Consider the following 21,618-nt stretch of genomic DNA (forward strand, 5'->3'; position numbering starts at 1 on the left):
CTTCTGTCTAAACCAAGGGTAGGATCACACAGGCTGAACTCTATTTGAATAGTTCAATACAGCATTTATTTAGAAGGCAGTGATTAAAACAATGGGCTCTTTTGTCAGACTGCCAGGTTTGAGTCCTGGCTTTACTCTTTGGAAGTTTGGGACGAACTCTTCAGTCACTAGAAGCCTTCATTTTCTCACCTATACAACAGGGCTTATGTAGTACCTACATCAGGATTAAATGATAAAATCCGTCTAAAATACACATATAATATCTTTAAAATGTAAGCATTCAATAAATGTTTTTATGTCAGACAGACAAACTGAATCCACTGAAACAGAATTACTATATGGTCTATAACTAAATTTCAAATTAGCATCAATGTCAAAACTGCATCCTACTCCATTTCTCTCTTCTCTCTCTACATCTTCATTTGACCCAGTTCCAAAAGTTGCCTTCTAAAGTAGCATCGGTCCTTCTTTCTTCAAGGGATCTTAATAGCCACTCCTCTCATTTTCCTTAGAGAATCACTTGAAATTAAAAACAGGGAACCCTTCCAGGGAATCTCAGTGAAAAGACCCTATGTAAAGTTACTTACCTATATATGTTTATCTTGCTGTTTCTAAAATAAATAAATTCAAGAGAAAGAATAGAGGCTTCACAAGATCTGCAAAGTAATTAGCAAATGGACTTTGCAATTTAGTCTTATTTCTTCCAAGAAAATACAATGAAGAATATATACACTCTTTTCCAGATTCTTTTCCATTATAGATTTTTACAAGATATTGAATATAGTTCCCTGTGTTATACAGTAGGTCCTTGTTGTTTATCTATTTTATATGTAATAGTGTGTATCTGTTAATCTCACATCCCTAACTTATCCCTTTCCCCATTCCCTTTTGGTAACCATAAGTTTATTTTCTACGTCTGTGAGTCTACGTCTGCAAGTCTATATCTGCTTTGAAATAAGTTCCTTTGCGTCCTTCTTTGTAGGTTCCACATATAAGTGATATCATATGATATTTGCCTTTCTCTGTCTGACTTACTTCACCTAGTATGATAATCTCTAGGTCCATCCATGTTGTTACAAATGGCATTATTTCATTCATTTTTATGGCCGAGTAATATTCCATTGTATACATATACCACATCTATGAATAAGGTTCAAGGTTTAAGTCAGATCCTGTTTCTAAAGCTATCACTCTTAAATAAATTGAAAATCAATCTAAATAGTTATTTTAACCTTAATAATAACTTACCCATCAAGCTCAGCAGTTTCAATATAACAGAGGCCATGTGGCTCACTACTTGATAGGAGAAGCAGATCAGCCTATTTTGAAAAACCATGAGAAAGAATACTTGAGGAGGGAAGACTGACTGAGAGCCTCCTACACTGTATCACTGCCCCCCCCCCGCCACCCACTACTAATGAGCTAGCAGAGCCTTAGAAAAAAGTGAGAGGTGAAGTTCTGTTCCACTTCTCTGCCACATGTCCTGAATCAAACCCACCCTCTACTTCCTTGTTCCTGCTCTGCACACCCTTGACCATCAGAACAAAGGCAAGGGCAGAGATAGCATATAAATTAATAGCCACTTTACCTTTTTTTAATAGAAATGTTTAAAATTTTTAAATATTTCTATATAAAATTTATATATCTCTTATAGAAATATATAAAATTATATTTTCTTGCTTTGCTAATTACTAATGGAAGATATAAAACTTTCTCCCATGAATAAGATAATTGGAAATACTTATATGCACATACTTTAATTCCTTGATTATCAGTTAAGAGCGGGGGCAGGCAAAGAAATTGGGGAAAGACAAAAGTAAAGTAGGAGGGAGGAAATTGAAAACAATAGACAAAAATAAGGGAGGCAAGGAAATTTTTAAAAGAGAAAAGGATTAAAGGAAAAACAAAATTAAAAAGATAAACAAGAGAAAAGAAAAAGATGGTGGTGTGTAAGTAAAGGGAAAGAGAAGAAAAGTAGGGGATAAGCAAGAGGGCAGGATAGAATAGAAAACACGGTAAAAGCAGAAAACATTCAGAGGTGGGAAGCTGGTCTTTCACAGAGATAAATTATTCATTTCGGACATCCATCTGTGCTGTGGAAATGACCCACCACACTTCAGTTTTAGAATTCTGGTAGCTTTCTACATTGTGAAATTGTTTATTTGAAATTTCAAAGTTGGTTTTAAAATAAGGGTTTTTATGAAATTCTGAAGGATGAGCATGTCTAAAAAGAACTGACTAAAATTCTAGCAATTTATTTTGACATATTAGCCTAACAATTTTCTAGCTCTGTCTAAACATACAACGTTCCAAAGCTATAAACGTTTCTTACCTTTGTTTTTTAAATAGTAGAACTGTCCCTTTCTCAAATGCTAGAGGTTAAATTTAGAATCCACCCAATCATTTCATTGTCTCAAGCTTTTAAATGTTCAACTCAAAAATAGGCAAGGTGTAGGTGCATGTGTTGGGGGAAGGGATATAGTTTTATCTAAGTTGTAACGAAACAGAACAGAAAAAACAACTCGGTGACGAGCCCCTAACAGAATAACTGGGTTTGCACTATCAAGGCTCTTCCTCAACTCTGGATGAAAGAGTGAGAGATGCCTGTCAAGGCAGAAATGATTTATTTTCTGACTTCTAACGATATGGCCAGAGGAAACCTACACTGAAGAGAGCACATGAAAAGTGCGTGCCCCTCTTGAGCCAAAAGTTACCCATCTTGTGTTTAAAGTGAAAAAATGTTTTGAAATTTTACCTCAACTTTATTTCTAACATTTAAATTTCAATGAATAAAGGCATAAGGCACGGTAGCAGTAGGGCTTCAGGCTCTTTGTCCAATGGTTCTCCTCCCCAAGTTTAATAGGATCATTTCAAACAAAATCCAGAATTGCCTAATTCCTGTCATCCGTGATTGAAAATAGTTATGAAGTTTAGAGAAAGATACCCATTTGTACCTAGAGTTGATTTTTTCAAAACTCTGCCTGGTAAGAACTATCCAATATAACTGTTCAATTTTGAGCTCGGCTGCTTTAACACATATTTTTGTAAACAAGGGGAGGAACTGTTGGCTCAGGACATGTGACTGAGGCACCACTGCCACCTGGTGACTAGATTCTTTCTTGAGCAGTGACTCAACTTCCTAGAGGTATAAACTGAGAACTGTAAACCCCTTGGGTTCTGGGCTAACTCTTCCTGCTCTTTCTACCCTCTGGGAACCTGGGACTTCTACCTTCCTATCTTCTACCTTTCCTGCCTCCTCCTGTCACCTCCATTGTCCCCTTTCTCTATGTCCTCTGAACCTTCCTCCTGTTTTCCCACTCTCTGATCTCTGTCCTGCCTCCCCTCATTCTTCCTCTGTTCTCCCTGCCCCACTGCTGAGCCTTGTTCTTTCCTTTTGCTAACTTCTCCCTTCAAATTTTTAAAATTCATTATAATTGAGGAGGAAGTGTGAAGGGCAGGGCCATCGGGGGACCCAGGGGAATAAGTGACCAGCTCACTCATCATCATGCCATCCTATTTCCACATGCACTCAGTAGTCCTTCTGAAAGGAATGGCAAGAGAGCTGCAGTAACAGCCTGTTAGTCCTGGAAAGGCAGTGGAGCAACACAGGGGTGGTCTTAGGGTCCAACAAGCTCCATGACTCTGTGAGTCTCAGGTCAGTCTTCCTTAAGCTGATCCCTTCAGTATCTCTCAGGGACCCAATTCCTAGTTGATCCAGAAACTTGTGTTTGAGTTGTAGGTGTTTATAATACCAATAGCCAAAATTTGGTGAAGACGTACTACTACGTGTATGGCACTATTCCACTAGCCTTACAAGCAATATTTTATTGATATTTAACTCAAAGAAATACTAAATGTAGGTCTTGTTGTTATCTGCACTTTATAGATAAGCAAAGTGAGGCCGAGAGAGGTTCAGTAACTTGTTTGCAGCCACGTAGTAAGTAGGGCACCAGGATGCAAATCTAGGCAATCTAAGGCATATACTGCCAGGAGTACTAAATTAAATAAAAACTTCTTTCCTTCAAGGATTTTATAGATTGGTAAAGGCAGACTATGACACGGTTCTAAGTGTCTTATTAACAAAATGCTATGGGAGGAATGCAAATGAGAAAGGGAGTATATCAGGTTGGTAGTTGAGGCAGGGCCTAACAGAATATTCTGGATGGAATGGAGGGCAGGTCCCCAGAGACAGAGGCATTAGCAGGAATGAAGCACAGGGAAGTGGAGCTGTGATAATTGGAACTCACGGGGGGCCAGGCATCAGTTAATTCCAACCACACCCATCTTCCTTAGACCCCCATTTGTACATTTTTCCGTCAATTATTGGTGCCTTTTCCCCATGCCCTCCCAGGAAAGGCTCAACTATGTCTCCCAGGAATGTTTTTCAACACAGTGTCCCTTCTCCCACCCTCCAGAGTTAACAAAAAGCCCAAGCAGGGGCTTCATGGAAACCTGAAACAAATACACCAGCCAGAGGAACCTTGAAACCTTGAACATCTTTGAGTTCTAAGCGCCAATGATACTGGACTCCTAGATTTATTAGGCACAATTAATGTCTGTTGAATTAAAGAGCAAATGAAGCAAAACCTCAAGTGATTATAACACCTGAAAGCTGTACAATTGTTTAAGGGTTTACAAAACACTCTGCTGTAACTGCATCACCTTATTCTGTCAACAACACTATGACGGGATGATATTGTTCCCATTGTGTGTATAAGAGACCTGGGAAGGCCATTTCTGGCCTCACAACCACTGGATGAGCTTAATTAACTCATGTAACACCCATAGCCTTTACAAAGTCATGGTGAATGTTTCATTACATCTAATAGAGGAACTCAAGGCTCCAAGCAATTTAAGGTCATACATATGGCCTCATGGAGACAACCGCGTGGAGCTTAAAGGGCAAAGCTAGAACTAGAACTCAGAACTCTGATCCCAAAATGTATACTCTTTCCTCTGGTTGGCTACCAAATCACTGGAATACAACTATGAAAAACAGACAGTATTTTGCTTCATTGGTGTTCAAAAACCAAAACTACAATGGTGAAAGAATACTGGGATTTGATTCATAACCTGATGGAAAGATAAATTTGTAGAATTAATTGGAACACCATATTTGGATCTCCCCTCATTTTTTTAAGCCATTCTAAAACATGGAATTCTTCTTTATTTTCTTTATCAACTACAAAATTATCTTTTATTCTTTTACAGTCCAAAAATAAAAATCCAAAATGACTCATGCAGTATGAGTATACTTATGGAAAAATATGTTGGTATGGGCAAAAATCAGAATGAAGTCATAAAAATGAAAATGTGTAAGATTATAGTTAATATTTTTATTTAAAATTTCAGATCCAACAAATACATGTTGAATATCTCATATATTTTTAAAAAAGGAAGATTTATTTCAGCAATTAGAGTAAAAAGAGTAGCTCTGACTTGAAGCTATAAAACTTAAAATAAATAAAAACCACAAAACAGCCTCCCTGTAAGGATGTGCAAAAATGGTGCTTAAAAACACTGGATGAGGGATTTCCCTGGTGGTCCATTGGTTAAGAATCCACCTTCCAATGCAGGGGACACGGGTTTGATCGCTGGTCGGGGAACTAAGATCTGACATTCCACAGGGCAACTAAGCCCACACACCACAACTACTGAGCCCATGTGCCACAACTAGAGAGAAGCTTGTGCACCCCCAGCAAAGAGCTCGTGTGCTGCAACTAAGATGCAACACAGCCATAAATTAATTAATTAATTAATTAATTTTAAAAAGACTGGGTGAGATGCCCTGATGATGGGTCAAGAGAGACAAAGCCTGCCCACAAGCACGACCAGAGTTAGGTCAAACTAGCCCTTTAATTTCTTAAGATGAAATTTTCAGTTCCTGTAACAGAAGAATGCCTTTATTTTAAAGCAAAAATTTCTTGTTGTAAACACCTAAAACATGAAGACCTTCTTGTGGAGGGGATGAAGGGTAGACTTTTTTTTCAAATGAGCTAAACAATTGAATTCATGTGATGTTCAAATATGCTCATGTCCAGTAAGATGTTTATTTCTACCACCAGATAAGAAAAGCTAAACAAGACAAGAGCACTGCTATCAAGTAAAGGAGGAAGGTATGCCTGGACCCCCAGGGTCCAGGGTCTGGCACTATCAAGAACCCTGCAGTGTGTTTTTCTCACAGTTTACTTGGTGCTTCTAACACAAGTCAGTCTCGTTGTGATAACTGAATTATGCTCTACATTTTTTTTCTTGGTCCCAACATAAAATTAAGAGCTCTGGAAATTCAGCCTAAAAGTGTTTGAGAATTTTTTTTAAAAGGTAGGGGTCCAGGGGGCATGCAGTAGGAGTTCCTTATCTGGAAAACAAAGGTGAGTAACTTGAACATGCCAACTAACTGGCCATCTCAGGCAAGCTCCTTTCCTTGCTTAAAATGTACTGATAAGGTGACATAATTCAAGTTAGAAAGTTTCAGTTTGGATGGCTAAAGGTTATGCATCAGAATTGGGTACAACATTCTCTGGTCCCTTCACTTCCAGCATCCAAGCCTAGAGGCCCTGACTCTGGAAGCCCAGGCTCAAGGTAATTAGGACAACGGTTCTCATGGAGGCAGGAGCAGCATATGGTAGTAGTAAAGAGTGGGGTTAAAACCCAGAGGGAGTTTAATTCCTGGCTCTCCTATTGATAAGCTATCTGATGGCACTGTGCCTCCATTTCCTTATCTGTAAAATGGGAACAATAATAGTACATAACCTGCCGTCATTGGGCTAATGAGAGGATTAAATGAGTTAAGTCCTATAAAGAGCTTGTAATACTGTCTGGCATGTGGCACGTAGTCAATAAAGGTGAGCTATTATTATCATGATCTTCATGATCTGGTTTCCCAACACCCACCTCAGTGCAATAGCTCAGCAGTGAGTCTCTTTTAGAGAACTGTGACTGTTGCTCCCCAAATGTAAGCTCTCTGACAGCCCCCGCCAGCTGATGCCAGGGAGCAGGAAGGTATATTAGCATTTCTAAGCGATTACAGAAGTTCACCCATAGAAACATTTATTTTCCCTTGAAAACAGTTTCATAGTAGCTGCACGTGGAAAAATTTTGAACAAAGTGACCTAATCAAGAGGCACTGTGGTATTTGGCATTTGGAGGACTCCCTTCCTCACTTATCCAAAGATTAAACCAACAGAGCTATAATTGTAGGAGTCAGACAGAGATCAATGGAGATAAATATACCATCTTTGTTACTGATCAAGCTGTCGGAGACCAGGCTATAGGTCTGTGGGCCGAGTGGGCTTGCTAATACTTCACATCCCTGTTAGACAGACTCATCAAGCCATAGGTGAAGCTCACGGGAAGCTTGAAACTACCTGGACCCTCCCGCTACTTCCACCACGGGGATTTACTTCTGTAAAATTGCTACTGTGAATGAGCAGGGCAGAACCGTACTCTCTGACGGAGCCCAGAGAGAAAGGGAAGGAAGGAGGTGCCAGGTCACGCACACCATTCACTGTGCCCACACTCAACAATCAGAGAAGTCACGCCTGAGTGGGGGCAAGCAAGGGGGTGCAAGATGCTCAGTGTTATTTTGGGGCTGTCCCTCCTAGTGAAGGCAGGAAGAATGGGACCTAGGGGAAGAGCAGGGTTTAAATAAGCATTTCCACCCCAATCATGTAGCCACAATGAAAAGGCTACATCTGCACTGTCCAATAAGGTAGCCACAAGTCACATGTGATTATTTAAATCTAAATTAATTAAAATTAAATAGAATTTAACATTCAGTTCCTCCGTTGCACTGGCCACATTTCCAGCGCTCAGTATGCACACGGTGCTACTGGCTGTTCTATAACTGGACAGCACAAATATAGAACATTTTCTTCACTGAAGAAAGTTCTGTTGGATGAGTTTGGGACACATGGATTGCTGACTTCATGGGAACTCATCTAAATGTCGGATCACTTTAAACCAATGCTAATGATGTGCTCCTGCAACTGGTTTCTTTTCGCGTGATGCTTGCACTTACACTTGACTTCCATGCTTCATTCCACAGAAAGGTCTGCGAGAACGAGCAAACGTGCACCATAACACAGAAAATACAACTGAATTGAAAACAAGGATCAAGAGAAGTGCAAATTAGAGTATCAAGGCTAGAGGGCAAGTTGGAGCACAGATACGCTGTCCATGAGGTCCTTGCAGTTAGGAGAGCTGAGACACAGATTTGACTCTTGCCCTTATGGAGTTCACCTCAAAGAATCTGATAAATGAACATGCTATAATATTAGTGAACAAGTGAGTTCACTTTAATATTTACTCCTGCTACAGTATATCCCTATGGCTCTTAAAACACATTGTTTTTACTGAATACCTGGAACAGAAATTACCTGGCATTTCCCCTGAAATATTCAATTCCAAATAAAATAATAGTTAAATGTTTGGGATACTATAATTTTTGCTAATTCCACTATAATCTAGCACCATTCCTGGAATAAAGTATTTTCCAAAAAAATTTTTTAAATGCGCACATCTTAGAATTCTATATGTGCCCATTTTAATAAAAGTTAAGATTATCCACTTGGAAGCACCAACACTTTTTCATTGTAATTATCTTAACTGAAAGTATAAAAGAACTAAACTGAGTTATATGGAGCCTTTTCTTCTTAAGCAAAGAACCCTGAACACAGGTGATCTTTTCTTAATTAGGGAATATAGATCTGTTTATTAGTACCCCCATTGATCCAGAACACCCTGAATTTTGGAAATTTATATCCATTTTTCTTTTTTTTTTTTTATGTCTTCTTTCTTACAAAAGACTGAAATTAATTCATTCAGCCAATATTTACTAACTGCCCCCTATGGTCCTATATGGCACTAGGTGTTACAGACCAGACAAATCCATGTGTTCTTTGCTTGTAAGAATCTTGTAGTCTAGTCTCAGCTCTGACAGAGAATCACAGCAAGTAAGGTCTGGAAGGGATCTTTGAGATTATATAGGGGTCTTGCACCTTGATTTGACACATGAAGAAACAAACCAAAGGCAGAGAAAATAAAGTGTTGTCATTGAAGGAATGGAGCAAAGACTCGTTCTCATCCAATTCCCCACCAAGTGTTCTTACACTGTATCTTACACTAAGCCTCAATCTTTCCTACAGGGTATGTTCTTCTAGCAGATGCTACCCGCAGTGTACTGCTCCTAATCTTTAATGAGCTGGAAAATAAGCTGGACAAGCTACTTTAAACTGTGTCCAATGTAAAAGTAAATAGATTGTGAAGACCTGTCAGACTGCCCGATGTCTGAGAAACCCAGGTTACAGCACATGGACTGTGAGACCTTGGTTTTGGCAGCATCAACACCTCTTTGCTTATCTTTGGTTCTCAGCTATTTTCCAAAGACTTGAAGTTGTCAGAGAAATAAGCACTTCTCTATTTAAAGGGTGGACTCTTTTTGAATGGCCTGTCCATTGCCTAGTCGCCTTAGCATGGGCTCTTCCAGAGAATCAGTATTCACAGATGATGCATTAATGAAAGAAGACTGTTTCTGAAAGTGAACATTTAAGATTCTCAACTGAGTTGTTTTTGTAACTAGATCTTAGGGTCATTTGTTTTAGCCTGTGGGAAAATGTCTCAAATTTAATGAAGAACACAACTTGATAAAATGGCATTAACACAAAAGTTTTCATGAGTAATCTAATATATACTTGACATAAAGATTACAATAGAATTTTTAATCTCTGATCTGAATAGCTTTTGTAGCCTTGCATTTAATATGAACTATAGTTAGTCACATATATTTTAGTTTGAACTGACCCCTTGAATTTTATTAAGGAAATTGTAACATAGGCAGCTTGAGAATATAAATTATAGTGCATTTGATATACAAAGTAAAACCTCATAAATAGCATTTATTAAGACTATCCCATTGACATTTTCTGATTGTGATTATTCAGGAAAGAGCACCCATTTTCTCTTTCTCTAGCTAATCTTTTCTTCTAAAATACTGCAAGTTAACAGTATTAATTCCATTATTAGGGGATAATATTCAAACTATGTGAGAACAAACTATTTTTAAAGTAATCTAGAGCATTTTAAAAGCTCTTATTTACATCAAACAATTCGCAGCCTGAATTTAAATATTTTTTATCTATTAATTTAAAATATACCAAAGGAAATAATGTGAGTTATCATGTTACTGAACGTAATTAATCAATGTCTTTTAAAATATTTTATAATTGAGACTTTTTAATAATACATCCAGGTATTCCCTCCTTAATTATGCTAAATTGGTACAGATTTAATAAATTTGCAAATGTAAATAGCTTAGTGCATATGCTATTTTAACCTGAGATAAATTCTTTAAACAATACTAAATACTCACAGCAACAAATTGATTATTTTCTAATTTAACGATGTCTCCCACTTTGACATTCATCCATTTCTCATTCTGCAGTCTAAGAACAAAAACAAAATTAATTGTTTTTTCAGGAACAGAGAAGAATCAAGAGAATGTATTCACAATGGAGCATCATATGACAGAAGAAGCAGATAAGACTTTTTTCTAGACTGCTAAATTCTAAGAATCTTGCATAACAAAGTCTTTTACCTGAGTGATGTGGGAACTGAGGCCCAGAGAGGTCAAGTGATTTGCCCAAAGACACTCAGTGAGTTAGTTATCCCTGGAGCTAGACTCTGAAGGTCTAGCTCTTGGCTGTGTGCTCTTTCCATCACCCCATGGTGCCGCAGCTTTATACAGCAGCTATTAACTCTTACTTGCATATCCTTGGTCAGAACATTAAAAAAACAAAAAAAAAAAACAAAAAAAACCTCAGGGGGAAGGAAGGGAATAAATTCAGTCATTAACATTCTTTTCAAACTCTATTAATAAACACAGAAACATCAGTGCTGTTGTCTCAGAAGTCTGCTTAACTGGAGACAATAAGAGAAGAGGACAGAGGCAAGGGAAAGTAGTCCAGGGCAACAGCTAAAACGCAAGTAAGAGGAAAAGAAGAAAACTTCTGGAAAGAACAACAACAGCAGTGGGTGACAAAAGAAGCCTGGGAAGACAGCACAAGAAAGACCACCTACAAATCAACCACAGCACTCTGGCCAACGGACAGGCTTGGTGGCCTTCTAACAGCTAGGACGAACAGCTCAATATTTGAGAACACGGTCAGGATGTTGTACTGTTTTCTTCGAGGCTCGTGTATATAATGGAGTCCCAAGTCTACCCTTCACCAGGTCCAAAGGGGTTTATGATGAAAAGCTTATGTCTAGTTGGTCAGGCCCCACGCGACAAGTTAGGCAGACAGGCCATCTGGAAACAGACCACCTGTGGCAGTATCCGTGATGCTAATCATTCCTTCTGAAATTCTCTGAAATGTACACCAGCTTTGTTTTCTGAGTTGGAAACCTTCATCACACTTCTTTCTCAGCGATTCCCTTCTAGGAGAGATGGCTGGGACAAGAAGGGCAGGTTCCCCAGCAAGTTAAGGTGGGCAGGTTAATTTCGTTGTGCAATTTTTAAAAAACAACCTAATTTACTTGTTTTATAGGCTGGAAAACAGTTTTAAATATTTATACAACTGTGAAATATGCCTCACACTATCAACCCTGCTGGGTTATTTGGCTTAAACACTCAAAGAATTTCTCTTTAATACAGATCCAAGTACATGTTGTTCTGGAAAGTTTTCAATTGCAGCATTTTCATCTCTAGCCAGAATTCAACCATTTTTCCAATGCCATACTTTTCTGCACTTTATCTAGTTGGATGACAATGAGAGACCCTGGGAAGCCTTTAAATCTCGTTTTATTTATTTTTACAGGTATGGATGGATTATGTGCTGGTCTAGTTCTCCTAGGGTATCTCCTTTGGAGCATTAGTGACATTTCTCAGGGGACAGTATCTCACATAAAATGAGACTGAGAAGAAGACCATGTCTTTATTCATGAAACTGCACTGCTACTGAATTGCCCTGAAGTCTCTATTAAAAGTGCATCTGCTTCATGAAGAAGCTGAGATGATACTAACAGTCATTTGCAAGCCCCTATTCCTCCTACTTGGATACTATAAGCTCCAGGAAGTACCATGTCCTACCTCTTCCACCCAAATGGAAAAATCAACCCAAGTAAAAATGAAACTCTACATGATCTTTTATACATTTTTAAATGCACATTTGAGACTTAAGTTTTCACAGATAAGTAACAATAGCCACTATTCAGTGGAATAAACCAAAACCTGAGTTTTCTTACTTAATTCTAACTTGTTTGTCTCTAGTGTCATAATATTTCCCTGACAAAACCAAAGCAATTGGAAAGATGTATTTAAAAGTCTTGCGGTATCCATGGGAATTACTGAATTAACTGCTATACTTGGAAAAATACTGGAATAAAATATCTTTAAGAAAAAAATTTGCAAAACCCCAGGTCAAGCAAAGAATCTCTGATAAGGAAAAATCTGATATGGTCAATATGGATTCCTACTGGGACAATACAACAAAGATAAAGCAGAGAAAAATTCCTTTCCTAAGGCCAGATCCTTGGGCCCATTTTCTTCCTACCCACACGCGCCCCTATCTGTATTGTACCTTCTACTTTCTAACTTATTAAGTATTTCCAAAAATAGAAAAACATTCAGAATAAATCATCTGACCATCCCCTACTAAGATCTGGCCACTAGTCTGCTAATGTCATCCAGTAGGCCAAGAACGCAGAAAATATCTGTTATATCTTGCACGCACCCGGTCTCCCTTACTTTATCTCTCTACTCCTTTTCTTCTTTTTCTCTCTTGCCACCTGTCTGCCCTCTGCCCAGAACATAAACCTCAGAGTTCCTCTTCCCAAAAGGTCCCTTTGTAACTCCAGATATCTCCCAATACCTACTCATATCCTTGGTCACCTACCCCTCTCCATCTATCCCGATGGAAAGTCCTTCCCTAAAAAGCAGCACTCCAAACACTTTGCTTCCAAAGTCTATGACTAAGAGTATTTGAAATCTTAAAAACTTTCTGGTATGTGCAAGTACAAATTCCATAGGACACATTATCACCTCTGTGGTGATATGATTTATAGAGAACTTCACCAGGCAACAATGTTGTTAGACATAAAATTTTTCTGAACTTGAAGCAAAATATTGTGAAAGTACACAATCACGGGGGAAATTTCCTCAGAGGAAGTATTATTCAAAACTGATTGCCAATATGACAAAAAACAGCAAGCGGTATTCCCTGAATGTCAACCCTGACCCTAGCACTATCCAACTACTTCATCAATAACTTACACAACCAACCCACAGGTACATTTGTCAAATCTGTAGACAGCATCCTACCAAGAAGAGACCATAACGCTTAGAAAGAAGATTGTGATAGAAACTTATGACTCAAAGAGGCTACCAGAAACTGAACAGAGAAGAAGAGGAAGTACAAAACGGATTACTTTGGAGAGGAGAAAGTAACACTCTACAGGTGTAATTAGGGTTTTGAAGAAAAATGGCCTGGAAACATCAGTAAACCATATGCAGTGTGTGATGTCTTGGTTAAGCCTGTTACTTGACTATTTATCTATAGAACAAGCAATATGTATAACACAATCAGAGTTTTTTCATGTTATTTCCTGTTCTTTCTTACCAGATAATTATAACTGCACTTAACTAGGACCTCAGAGATACACTGCAGTGAGCACTAAGGGTCATAGCTACAGAAGCACCCAAACCTTACCAATAAGTATAAACTGATAAACATCTGCAAAGGAATTTAAATCGTATATATTTTAAATCCCACCATTTTTCTTTTCCTACCCACTGCCACCACCACTGACCACACAATATCAAAGACATATCAGAGGACTGGAGGGACAGGTAGGAAAATTTCCTTTAAAACTCATCTTCAAAATATTTCTAGACTTCTTCTAAGATTTTAGCTTGTATAGTAATTTCATTTTGTCATCATCCTGAAACAGCAAAAACAGACACTCTCCATGTGTGGTGCAGCTGTTCTCAAAGCTCATGTTTGAAGTAAGTTTGCATCTTAGCTCTGTGAACGGAACACAGGATGGCCTTGTGGGCCATGACAATGACACTTGGCTCCACAGATGCAACATCTTCAAACTTTGCTTTTACCTTTGTCAAGAAGAGCCCTCCCACTCTGGTAGAGGATTTGTAGTATATAAATACTCTGAAAGCTGACACCAAGAGATGGAAAGATATACTGTGGAAAAAAAAATACTCTGAAAGCAAGTTAATTCACATAATAGCACTGAATCAAGATATTTCAAGATTCTTAAGTATGCTTCAATTTTCAGTATCAGCACATAATTGTTTCAGGCTTTGAAATGGACATAATCTAGTTACTGCTTCTTTGAATAAAGTTTTTCAAAGATGTTGGGGTAATAAGTTAGCCTTTACCTTAGTTAGCTCACAAGCCAATCACTCCATAAGAAGGTAAAATTCAAGAGAAGGACTCATAAAATTTAAATTCCAAAGGTAACATTAAACATATGGGGTTAAACTGACACAGAATGGTGACTAGAATTATTTTGAGGAAAGAATTTTTAAAAATATACCCACTAACCGTATATCTACTCTCAGAACATCAGAGAACCTGAGTTCTGAGAAAAAGCGGTGAGACATAGCAACTGTATCTAATAATTGTTGATAAATTGGTCTGAACCTGCTTCCTCCTGATAAGGCATAGCATACTAAAAGCTGCTGCAGTTTGCTGAGAACCTCCTTGAGAGAATGGGAGTGGGATACCACCTACCATTCTCCATGTCACTGAACCATTGGCTCCAGAGGCTAGAAATCAAGTATTTACCTTGAGCAAGACACCAAGCCCATTGTTGAAGCTTAAGGGACAGAAGGAGAAGATCTTCATTGATCTCCTCAAGGCTTCTGTCATCCTTTTCACAATCTAATGCTCCTGACTACCCACTATTAACACAGATGCTTGAAAAGAAGATTTCCTCAAAAGCTACAGAAGTTACGTTGGCATGCTAGAGAAAGAAGATAATAAAGAATGTCAGGGAACTTCTCTGGTGGCACAGTGGTTAAGAATCCACCTGCCAATGCAGGAGACACGGGTTCGATCCCTGGCCCAGGAAGATTCCCACATGCCACAACTATGGAGCCCATGTGCCACAACTACTGAAGCCCAAGTGCCTAGAGCCTATGCTCCGCAGCAAGAGAAGCCACCTCAATGATAAGCCTGTGTACCGCAACGAAGAGTAGCCCCTGTTCACCACAACTAGAGAAAGCCACGCTCAGTAACGAAGACCCAATGCAGCCAATAAAATAAGTAAAAAAATTAAAATTAAAATTAAATAAGTAAATAAAAAAGATCAGTATAATTGACCTCACCTAATTAACCAATCAATCCACACACACTGAGCTTGGTTTCTTCTTTAATCTCAAGGACATGTTAGATCTACAACATGTATTCATCTGCTTATACAGACTTTGTTTTATTCACCACTGTATCTTCAGGGTCTAGAATAATGCCTAGTTTAGAGCAGGCACTCAGTACTTGTTGAATGAATAATAAGTAAATTAATGAATATAGAATCATTCTTTCTAAAAGCATTTGTTGAATGATAGCATTTCCCTGAATGTCTAATAAGAATTATAGAAATGAATAATTTATTTAGTGCTTACTGTATTCCAGGGACTGTACTGACCCCTTAATATATAGGGTTGCCAAATAAAAATAAGTGACACCCAATTAAATTTGAATTTCAGGTAAACAACCAATAAGTTTTTAGTTTAAGTGTGTCCCATGCAATATTTGGGATACAGTTTTACTAAAATATTGTCATTGTTTACCTGCATTTCAAATTTAACTGGATGTCCTGTATTTTAACTTGCTACATCTGGCAACACTGAATCATAATCTTATTTAATCCTCCCAGCAGCCCTATGAGATAGGTATTGTTGCTATCCCCATTTTAGCAACTTTAATCAGAATAGAAAACTGAAGTTCCAAGAAATTGGGACATTTGCCCTGTTTTGCAACATCTATCAAAAATTCAAATACCCACGTACTTTGACATTCTACTTTAAAGAACTGACCGTACAGGTGCTCAAAGATGGATGTACAAGGATGTTTATTACATTATTATTTGTAATAGCAATTTATGAGAAACCATTAGTGCCCATCAATAAGAATTAGATATACCAGGGTACACCTATCCACTCATGGCTCATCTACTCAATGGAATACAATGCAGCCACTAAAAAGAATAAGATAGGTCTGTATGCAGTGATGTGAACTATCCTTTAAGTTACATTATTATGTTGAAAACAAGCACATGAGGAACACTGAATATATGTTGTAAGATTCTGTGTTTCCAAACAAGGATAAACCTACACATATGTCTGTTGTTACCATGCATAGAAAGGTTCTTGAAAGACACGCAAGAAACTGTTTAGTGGTTGCCATTAGAGAAAGGAAATGAAAAGGAGACCCGAGATGTAAGGGAGACTCCATTTCATTGTATACTTTTCTGGACTGTTTGAATTTCTGGCATTACACATATTGGTATTTTAAAGGATAACTGGGGAGTAAAAATAGAAGAAAAGAAAACTCTTCCAAGTTCACACGTGAGTGGCAGAATCAGAACTGCAACCTGAATCTGCCTGACGACAAAGCCATGCTCTTAATAAATCTATACTTATCCTTTTTTTACTTTATTGTCTATGATAATTACGTACTACCTAGAAAGAGAATGGACCCTAAGAAGCTGAAGGGATTCAACCACAGCAACAGTGCAGACTGCCAGTGCTTCAATCCAGCCCATCCCAAGACAGCTTGCAGTCATGGTCCCCTGACACTAAGCAGTGGAGAGCAGCAGTTTCTGGTTCTTCTCAGTTCCACTGCCGTCAGAGCCACACTGGAGTAAGAGTTACAGTTTGGCCATAATCCTCTAACAACAGACTGGTGAACAGGATCTCACTACCATGAGAGTGAACATAATACTCCTATCTTTGGAATCTATGGATTCTTGGAAGAATGCAGATGTTTTCCTCCTTTTCCTCCCTTCTTATTAGCACCATGCTGACGATGAGGCAGAACCACACAAGGAGGTCTATGGCCTCGCACCCATTTTGTAGGAGGAAAGGGTGAGAAGAAGGAGAAATGATAAAAGTTATAGTCCTACAGCCTGGATAATTTCGTTTAACAATTTTCTGAGAAAAAAGTAATCCGTATTAGAGACGCCCTGCCTCATTTATACAAATCCTTGTAGAACCTTTTGTGCATTATTTGGATTCAGAAATACACACAGTTTGGCTTTACTATTTTGAAAACAGAATGGTCAATACCCTTACTAAGTTTTACCTGAACAATATGTCCACTGATAGTTGTGCAGAAAATCTATTCTCTTGCATCATTTCCATAAACTGAAACACTTCTGAACGAGTTTCCCCAGATCCCTCTGTCTTCTGTAAATTCTTGGTAGAATTCCATTAATAGATGGCTAATAGATGGTGAAACCCCAAGGAAATCAAAAGAAAATTATTTCAAAGGAAAACTATGACATCTGCTCTCACGTACAAATGCTGAAGGAATACCTTAGATTGACCATGGAGAAAACAGAGTTATTTAGGTCTAGGTCACATTCCTGGGCAGCAGAGTCAGAGGGAGATCTGTGTGCAAGAAGTTAAGCAGCAAGTTCTCTTGGGATTAACACCTGTGGGGCGTGAAGGAAACAGCTGGACAGAGGGAGGATTTGGGCTGAAGAAGTCACAGTAAAGGCTCAGCCAATCCCAGGGAAGCTCTGGAGTTAGGGCCTTCAGAGTTGGATCAAGGAATCCAGGCCTTTATACCTTGGCATTGTTCAGCCACTGGATGCAGTCTGACCACAGAAATGAGGAGTGGCCTTAAGAGAAACAGGTCTCCTCAGCCAAGAACAATCCCCAGAGAGAACTGACAGCTGAGGGCTGTCCATGGGCAGCACACCCAGCAGCTGGGGAAATACATTCTGCAGTCTGGAACAGGGATGTGAGTGGCACAGCAGAGCACCCACGACAAACTGAGAGCTCACTTCCCAATCTGCTATTAACATAGTCTTAGAATTAGAATATTCCTTTTTAATTGCAGGCGATTTCACCTTTCTCTAGTTCCAATTTCCATTCCATAAAGTCAATACAAGCAGCTGCCATGAGTCTATATGCTCCCCACCTCCATTTTAAGCCTTCGGGGGAAAAAAAAAATCTGTAAAACTTTGGGTTATCCTTCTTCCAATGGTTAGTAAATGAACTTGAAAGATATAATTTTACTACCTTTCCATTAAAAATATTCTATTGATAATCACTGATCACCCAAATATCCTAAGAGTAATGTCTGTAGGGAAAATCACTATTCCTGAAATGTTCCTACTCTGAAGAATATATTTTGATGAAAAATTTACAAGCAATTACCTTAACCATTCAACCATTTTCAGATTCACCATTCTCTTTATTTAAATCGTCACACCTTATTTTGAGAAATCAGAGAATATGCTCTAACCTAGCTCAGTTGTTATATTAAATAACAACTTCTCTTTCTGAATAACACTTCCAAAAAAGATGGCTCCCAATGGCAGAAAATAAAATAAAACCTGAGAATTTTGGTTCCAGGAGAGAAGGCCTATATTATGTTTTCTAATGATGTTCTTAATCATTTTTCCTACATAGGGCCAAATTAACAGAGAAGCAAATATATGCTAAGCCAGAAAAAAATAGTTGCTTAATATGCAAAGTAAAAATACATGCTATACTGACACAGACAAGACAAAGGTGTCTCTAGGTGGTGTCTCTCAGGGGTGTGATTTGGTTTTCTCTGGTCAGGGAACCTAGCATCTCTGGAAATAGCATTCCTGACTCTGCAACACAAAGCACAGCTGAGGATATCACTGGAAGATTGGGAGTTAATTGACTTACTAGATTTGCAGTCCTATTAAGTCCTAAACAATTTTTAAGAAAATATTAAAATGTTACTTTAAAGTAGGTTCTAATATTTATCACTTCGAGTTCTCAGAAATAGGACAGCATGTAGGGAGAATTCTTCGTTAGATCATCACCCACTGGCATGTGAGGAGCCATCACCCTACATTTAATGAGCTCAAGACTGCTCCACACACACAAAATGAGCATTCTGAGCCAGGCCCTGCACTGAGTGTACAAGTGGAATTAGATGCAGACTGTGGTTTCAAGAAACCTAGAGACCAGTGGAATATAAATCTGGCTCTTAACCCCAATTAAATCATCTTTGCCTTCTAATACCTGGAGTATGTAGATATTCTTCCACTCAGCAGTGAGGAGTACCTGCGCTTCAGGAGAATGACCTCGGTGTTAGATTATGTGCCATACAGCTGTCATCAAAAGCCCAGTGAGCAAATTGATAGACCAGAGAAATTGTCTAATAAAGGATATATTAACTTTCATTCCTCAAGATATTCCCAGCTTTGTCCCCTTATACAGTGAGCTCATCAGAAAACTATATGCCTGGACTATATTACTCTGGTCCCTCTAGATTTGGCTTCTCAGAATCATAATATCATGCCAACAGATTTTAATCAGGATTTACTTGTGGTCATGAGTAAAATATCTCTGCTTTCTGAGGCTTCAACCATTACGTCATTAATATTTCTCTCAGGACCAGGATAAATCTTATTGCTTGCAATTACCAGAATACTTCGTTTCAATGGGCCTTCAGTTTTGTACCCTAGACACTTGCGCTATGAAGAGAAACAAAGTTCAAGGTAACGTTTAAAATTCATGAATGACAAATCCTAATGGATTGTTTAAACAAAAACTAGGAAATTTTAAAGATTCTGTCCTTTGAGGGTGACATTGTACGGACAGTCTTGATACTTGCAGAAACAGAATACTATTCAGCATGGACCAGAAGTTGTTATCAATTTTTTTAAATCCTTACATTCTTAAAGAGGAGAATCTTGACCTTAAGTTCATCAAAGACATGATGCAACATAGTAGAAAGAATCTGTGTCATGAGAAGCAGAAGACATAGACTTGGGCCTAAGTCTACTACCAACCAGCCCTGTCATTCAGGCAAGAAGCTGACCAAAACTGGAATTCCCCACCATGACCTACATTCATTGGCTTATACCAACTCCTCAGAATACTTCTTTATTCTTAGTAGTAAGGTTTTAAAATGGGATAAACCCATCTGACATTTAAACATGTATCTATGATGACACCTGAATTTTACACAAGTTTATGAAGAATTTTGTTAACTATAAAATAGCATATACCTTAAAGTATTGTGACTACTTTCTTATTATTATAAAGCACCTCATTATAAGGACGGTACATTCTGATGTTTAAGTCTTCAAAAGCGCTAGCTATATTGAGTATCTCCACTTCAATACTGCCCGTGCTTTATCCAATCAGGATTTTGTCTCCATACCTCCAAATGCAATCTCTCTTCATGCTGTTAAATCCAAGGATCAGTTCTCAGTCTTCACTATACCCAGCACAATCAACCACTCCCTCTTGCTTCAAACACCTTCTTTTCTTTAAGGTGAGCACCACATTCCCTTGGTTTTCTTCTTACTTCATTAGTCACTCCTTCTTAAACCCTTAGCCAGCTCTTTCTCTTCTTCCCATCCGCAAACCCTGGAGTGCCCCAGAGCTCCTCTCTTCATTATCTAGAGTCTGGACTCTCATCCCAGATGGCCAGATGACTCTTTGATATGTCTTCAGATCGGACTTCTCCCCTAAGCTTCAGCTGCCCATGACAGTGGTTGGCCAGAAAGTTCGTTCGGGTTTTTCTTACACCTCCCTTCCCCACATTGATAACCATAAGTTTGTTTTCTACATCTGTGACTCTATTTCTGTTTTGTAAAATAGGTTCATTTGTACCATTTTTTTAAATAAATAAGTTTATTTATTTATTTATTTATTTTACTGGCTGTGTTCGGTCTTTTTTTGCTGTGTGCGGGCTTTCTTTTAGTTGCGGCGAGTGGAGGCTACTCTTCGTTGTGGTGCGCGGGCTCCTCATTGCTGTGGCTTCTCTTGTTGCAGAGCATAGGCTCTAGGCATGTGGGCTTCAGTAGTTGCAGCACATGGGCTCAATAGTTGTGGCTCACGGGCTTAGTTGCTCCACAGCATGTGGGATCTTCCTGGAGCAGGGATGGAACCCGTGTCACCTGCATTGGCAGGCGATTCTTAACCACTGTGCCACCTAGGAAGCCCTGTACCATGTTTTTTTAGATTCCACATATAAGCAATATCATGATACTTGTCTTTCTCTGTCTGAGTTACTTCACTCAGTATAACAATCCCTAGGTCCATCCATGTTGCTGCAAATGGCATTATTTTGTTCTTTTTTATGGCTGAGTAACATTTCATTGTATATATAAACCATAATTTGCAAAGATACATGTACCCCAATGTTCACTGAAGCACTATTTACAATAGCCGGGACATGGAAGCAACCGAATGGATAAAGAAGATGTGGTATATAGGATTTACTTTTAAAATACCCCAGAATATAAAAAGTGAGAATGGATACAAAAATAGCAGAAAGTTGATGGTGGCTGCAGCTGGGTAATACATATAAAAAGAGTTCATTGTAATACATCAAAAAGAGTTCTATTTTCATGTGTTTGAAAATCCATAATAAGACATATTCCTAC

The 21,618-nt window shown here is 38.5% G+C and overlaps 1 protein-coding gene across 1 annotated transcript in view; it reads right to left on the reverse strand.

Moving 5' to 3' along the window:
* Nucleotides 1–21,618, reverse strand: part of ATP8B4 (ATPase phospholipid transporting 8B4 (putative)) — a 234,626-nt gene that overhangs the window by 120,553 nt on the left and 92,455 nt on the right. Inside the window, exons 7-8 of the mRNA XM_057724273.1 lie at nucleotides 10,370–10,442; nucleotides 1,249–1,319 (exon numbers count right to left, since the gene is read on the reverse strand). Of these exons, the coding sequence (XP_057580256.1) occupies nucleotides 1,249–1,319; nucleotides 10,370–10,442 (144 nt within the window). The remainder of the gene's footprint in view (nucleotides 1–1,248; nucleotides 1,320–10,369; nucleotides 10,443–21,618) is intronic.

This window comes from Hippopotamus amphibius, chromosome 2, assembly GCF_030028045.1.
Source record: "Hippopotamus amphibius kiboko isolate mHipAmp2 chromosome 2, mHipAmp2.hap2, whole genome shotgun sequence".
NCBI classification, from domain to species: Eukaryota; Metazoa; Chordata; class Mammalia; order Artiodactyla; family Hippopotamidae; genus Hippopotamus; species Hippopotamus amphibius.